This window comes from Arachis duranensis, unplaced genomic scaffold, assembly GCF_000817695.3.
Source record: "Arachis duranensis cultivar V14167 unplaced genomic scaffold, aradu.V14167.gnm2.J7QH unplaced_Scaffold_57499, whole genome shotgun sequence".
In the NCBI taxonomy this organism is placed as follows: Eukaryota; Viridiplantae; Streptophyta; class Magnoliopsida; order Fabales; family Fabaceae; genus Arachis; species Arachis duranensis.
Window position 1 is genome coordinate 15,259 of NW_026264968.1, and position 5,364 is coordinate 20,622.

Sequence of the window (5,364 nt, forward strand, 5' to 3'; positions counted from 1 at the left end):
AACTTTAGGGGTGGTCGACATTGCTTCTTTGCCTGGTTCGTACTTACTTGCGGAGCGAGCAAAAGCGTACTTTGGGGCCTGGCTCTGCAGTGCCTTATTTGATTGGTGGGGCAGGGTTTAGTCTTCTTTTTTCTTTTCCGAGAGATCGCTACTGCCCTGCCATAAGAGCATTGAGGCTGTCACAGGTCAACAACAAGGGGTTCGATTTCCGACTCCATACCCTTCTTTTGGCTGACGTGCCCCCCCTTTGTGTGCTTTCGCCCTCTCAACATTGCCGCCCTCAGATCTAAGGGAAGACAAGCATATAGTTTCCCTAAAAGAAGGGCCAGTCCATTTAAGCGCAAGATACTACCTAACGTTGGAGGACATAGACTGAGCAGTGTCTTCGGGGTTTATCGTAAATAAGGTAAGGTAAGATTGGTTTCAACTAGCATATGGGCACGGTTGAGCACCGAGTCCTTAGCAATGGACTGCCCAGTGTGTAGGTGAAAGACGGTCTCTCGCTGATTGTTCCGCCTGAACGGAGTGTCAGTGGTTCTGAAGAAGAAAAGGAAGAGATAAGTTACTCCTACTAGAAAGGGACCTATATAATTTCATACGCTATTACCATCTTAGGCAAAGACATATTTCCAAGAGTAGAGAGCATGATTTACGGCTACAACCTTAGATAATGATAATCTGAGGAGTCTATCTTATGCTATCGGATTCTCTAACCCTGCTTACTTACCTTCTAGCCTACGAAAAAGACCTGCTTATCGAACTGAACTTCAATGAGACTACGCACTTGTGGCACACACGCTATATCATCTCTTCATCCCGTAAAAAGGAAATGAGCCCATTGATTCACCTATCCCAACAGCAGAATTATTGTGAGGAAAGCCCAGGAGAGATCTTAGCCTGTAGGGTTATTCTTACCCTTGGCCTTCTTCTCCTCGTTTTCATTGGGTCACTGCACTAAAGCTAAGGATTTATTTTCTTAGTTACATGAGTTCGATCCCTTTCTTGTCCTCTTCAATCTTTGAAAGCTCAGCCAATCCGAGAGTTTGTTTAAGATAAGAGTCTTTCTATGGGAATAAAGAGAGGGTACTGATTTCTTTTGCACTTGTTTTCGGGCAATCGTACCTCTCCTTCCTTTAACAAGTAAGCTCTTTTCTCTATCCAGACTCTATCGAGTCAGTACTTCATGCCTTACAGTCGAGTAAGAAATTACCTTCCTTTATCAAGTAAGCATTATTATCTCCTTTGAATTCGTATGGTTGAAAGTTGCCGAGAATGGGTTAGAGCGGGTAACATAAGAAATTCCTGCGAAAGCTCCATCAATTAGATTGTCTTTGCGTTGGGGTTGAAAGCTCGCTCGGTTAATGGACTTGAACCCAGACAATGGACATGTCCCAACTTCCTTCCTATTAATTGAAAGTTGGTAACTTAGGCTGAATTCTCTTCGGACTCAGAATATGGTACCAAAGAGGAGGGTTCGCCCATAGTAGAAGAAAGTCTGCTACCGCCAACGAGTATGAAAAGGCCCTTTTCTTAGAGGGCTTGTCGCTCCTCCATCATATGCCTTCCTCGAAGACAAAGAGTTAGTTACTTAAAGCTTAGATTGTTGAATCGGAATCTGGTACCCAATCTTATATCGTGGAGAAAACCTCCCCCGCCACTGAGCCAGACGATGACGATGCGGTAGTTGATATAACGGGATCACTAGCTGATACCACTCATCTTGCTGATTCAGTAGTAAAAACTACTTATACCGTTGAATTACTTTCTTTATTAATGCAAGTCAGAGGGGACTACTTAGGAATCCTCAAACAAAATAGCACTCTTTCTATTTCTTGAGGCAAAATCCAATTCATCGAAAACGAGGGAACTTTCGTTAGTCAATATCCCAAACATAGGGCTTATGTGATACCTGTTGGATTAACAGCCTAGACCGAAGAAAATAACAAGTAAAGCAGGTCAGGTGTGAAACTTTTACGTCTAAGTAAGTGAAGTTGTGCTAACCGGTCCTATCCTAGATCCAACCGAGTTGGGAACGAGCTAAAGTGGATTGATCCGGTCGACGTGGCTAAGCTGAAAAAAGAAGGGAGCCCTATATATTCTATACTGTATTGATGGCTCATTTTGGCTCACTTCCTCGATATGGGATCGAAAATGTTAAGTACTCAGATTTATTAGAGAGGTAGCGGGCTAGCTGTACAAGCAATTCGACCATATATAAGGGTAGGGTAAGGTCCCTCAGGCCAAGCCCATCAAAGGCTCCCCTAAGAGTTAGATTAGTACCGGCTTGATGATTCCTTTTTGAAAGGATAAGCCTAAGAGATTGCTAGCGAGAATAATTGAACTGAACATTGAAAGACTACTGCTTACAACTCGCTTTCTGTCTTATTTGCTGGCCTTTAAGATGACTGGTACTAGGTAAAAAAAAGGATATTACAATAATAATTGTGCACCCAGAGTAGACCAAAGCAGCTTCACTCACTTTCTGCTAGCTAGCTTGCCCGCGGGTAAAGCCTAGCCTACTTTCTTGCTACAGATAGATACAGAGAGATATACAATTCGCTTCTATGGCTTGCATCTGAGGGGAACTCAGACTCATAATAAATTTAGCACACAAGAGGGTAGGGCCTCAACTCACAATCTCTAGAACAGAAAGATAGCCCTCGGGCATAATTGAGTACTTAATATAATAGATTAAGTACTTCACTTCTTTCAAACTAACTTGTCCTAGCTAGATTACTTAGTTCTCTCTTGCTCCCGGCATCACATCATAGGGCATTATGGTTGGTGTGCTCGGATGGTTCCGATCAGTCTTTTGCAATGGGATCTGCTACGCTTACTGTCATGGTCTTTATCGTTGGGCCCGCTTGCAGACAAACCAATCTAAATAAAAAGAAGTGCCTAATTTTATAGTACAAAATAATAGGTTGCATACGAGGCAAGAATTCTCATCGGGTGCCAGCGATCCATAGAAATAGAAAGCCCCGTTTCGTATGGTACCACTACCACACCACATTATTACCCCGGTCACGCATAGGCCACTACGCCTTTTCGGGTGGAAAGGATAGAGTTCCGCGGAGGTGTCTTCTGGTCACAGCCTAGTTCTTCTCCCTTCTGGTAAACAATCAGAATGAAAACAGAGCAAGAACCGCTTTCGTTTTGGATTCGGCTTATAGCTCCTTTATAGCCTGCCTTGTGTTGCTATTAAATGGCGAAAACTTCTTTGCACCCCCTTTGTTTGTTTGAGTCTTCAATAAGTTCGTTCCACGAGCCTTCTGACGAGGATACGCCAGAGAACAACTAAACGTATTAAATGACAAAACTTAACCCTGTTAAGATGAGTAAGCCCCCGGGTGGATGCGCGTGAGAAGAACTAAACTACAAGACTCCTACCTAATATCTTGCTATAGGCGCTTTTGGCTTTTGACTTGTTTATGTATGATTACGATAGAACTAGGGGCGCTAGCGTTGATGCAAAATTCCTATTCTTGCCTAAGCCTTCTACTTACTTTTCGAGTATAGCCTTGTGAGGAACTTAACTTTAGCTCTTCGAATGACAGAAACATCTTTCTTGCTCTATGCGAAGAATAGCCCTTAAAGCTGGGGAAGGAAGAAGTGTGAAAGCAAGCAAGTCAAATTCAGGCACATTAGTAAGTTCTTTTCTCTGAAGAATGTTCGAACTCAGACATAGATGACTGGGATCACTACACTGGCTTTGTTGGTTGGTTTGAGGTAGGCAAGTAAAGAATAAGAAATTAGGCAGGGACCACGCTACACTCTCACCTCTCTCGAGCTACAGGAACCCTAAGCCAGGTATGATGCTGACTTTGCAAGCGCAGGGAAAAGAGCTGGTAGTGATTCTTCGGGACAAAGGCCAAGGGTGAAGCCGGGGAAGTTTAATATTTAATCAATTCATAAATGACATCGCCTTTAGGGGCGCCGTTTTCATCCAACTAGAAATATCGTATGAGAAGCAAAAGAATGTTACGTTACGCCCAAAAGTCCCATGCATCCTTTCTTTCTTTGGTCAACAACCAAGCACAACTCAATAGAATGAATTCTTCAAGACTCCTACATGAACTTTCTGTCTGGAGGGAATCAATTTTTCTCAATCAATCACTACACTATGTTTCCACTCCATTTTCATTACGAAGATGTCTCACGTCAGGATCCGTTGCTCAAACTGAATCACGCCAACGTTATGGAAGTTCCTAGATCGTGTGAAATAAGACTAGTACCAAAGGCACCCTATGATTTCATAATCAAAAATGGAAAATTGGCTATGGAGATTCCGCGCGGTCAGAAATTAATACAGACACACAGGGGTTCGACAGGAAAGTCGTTTCGATCAAATCCATTCTTGGGGTCAAATAAAGACAAAGGATATGTCAGTGACCTAGCACGACAAAGCACTCTCCGAGGGCATGGAATGTCTAATTTTTCGGTAAGAATCTCGACAGTAATGTCTCTGGTGGATTCTCCGGTCGAAAGACGGCTAAACTCAATTCAATTCTCGATGGAAACGGAGTTGTTCGAATTCTCCCCGGAACTGGAAGATCATTTCGAGATCTTCGAACATATTCGAGGGTTCAATGTGACTATTGTAACTTCGGCCAACACACAAGATGAGACTTTACCACCGTGGAGCGGCTTTTTGCAAAAAGATGAGGGAGATTCTGAGTAAGAGATGTTATGGACGAATTGTTTGAAGCGTTTCTTCCCTTTATTGAAAAAGTTGGAGAAGCTGCCGGGCTTAAGGAGGACTCTGATGCCACATCTTCACTTGACTTCAAGCAGGAAGTAGACCAGCCGTCTGAAGCCTTTAAGAATAGAAAGAAGGTTGAGGCTGATTGGACCCTCTTCGTGCCTGACTTCTCTATTGATCTGACCGGCTCGATTGAGACAGAGAGTAAAGGTGCGAATCGGCTAAAAGGCTGAGTCCGAGACTGGGAGAAGAACTTGCAAGAAATGCAGACTTCGCTCCGCACCTTTAGGTAAAGATCCCCAATGTCCAATCTTCCTTTTATGGAGATATTCTTTTATGTAACTTCCGGTAAGAAAGGGGATAGATTATCGAAAAAAAGATGTGCGCACGAGAGGATTCTAACTTTCATACATAGAAGAATGATTGGCAAAGCACTCGAACAAAGCCCTTAGCTTCTAACTTCATTCATTCGAAAGGTCGCTGGAATTTAGTTAGGAGCAAATCCGTCACTGGACGAGGAAGGAAAGGGAAGGAAGATATGTACAAGAGAAAAAGTATATTAGAAAGCGTTAACAAGACTATCAGACCAAGAACAGAACTGCTGGAGGAACAACTACCTAAGGCTGAAAATGACATAGAATAAGTGGAATCTCATGCACACT

The 5,364-nt window shown here is 43.0% G+C and overlaps 1 protein-coding gene across 1 annotated transcript in view; it reads left to right on the forward strand.

The window, feature by feature from the left end:
* The first annotated feature begins 3,162 nt into the window (after window positions 1-3,162).
* Window positions 3,163-5,364, forward strand: part of LOC127744543 (60S ribosomal protein L5, mitochondrial-like) — a 2,937-nt gene continuing 735 nt past the window's right edge. Inside the window, exon 1 of the mRNA XM_052256657.1 lies at window positions 3,163-5,364. This exon is cut by the window's right edge and continues 735 nt beyond it. Coding sequence (XP_052112617.1) covers window positions 4,073-4,681 — 609 coding nt within the window. The 5' untranslated portion in view covers window positions 3,163-4,072 and the 3' untranslated portion in view covers window positions 4,682-5,364.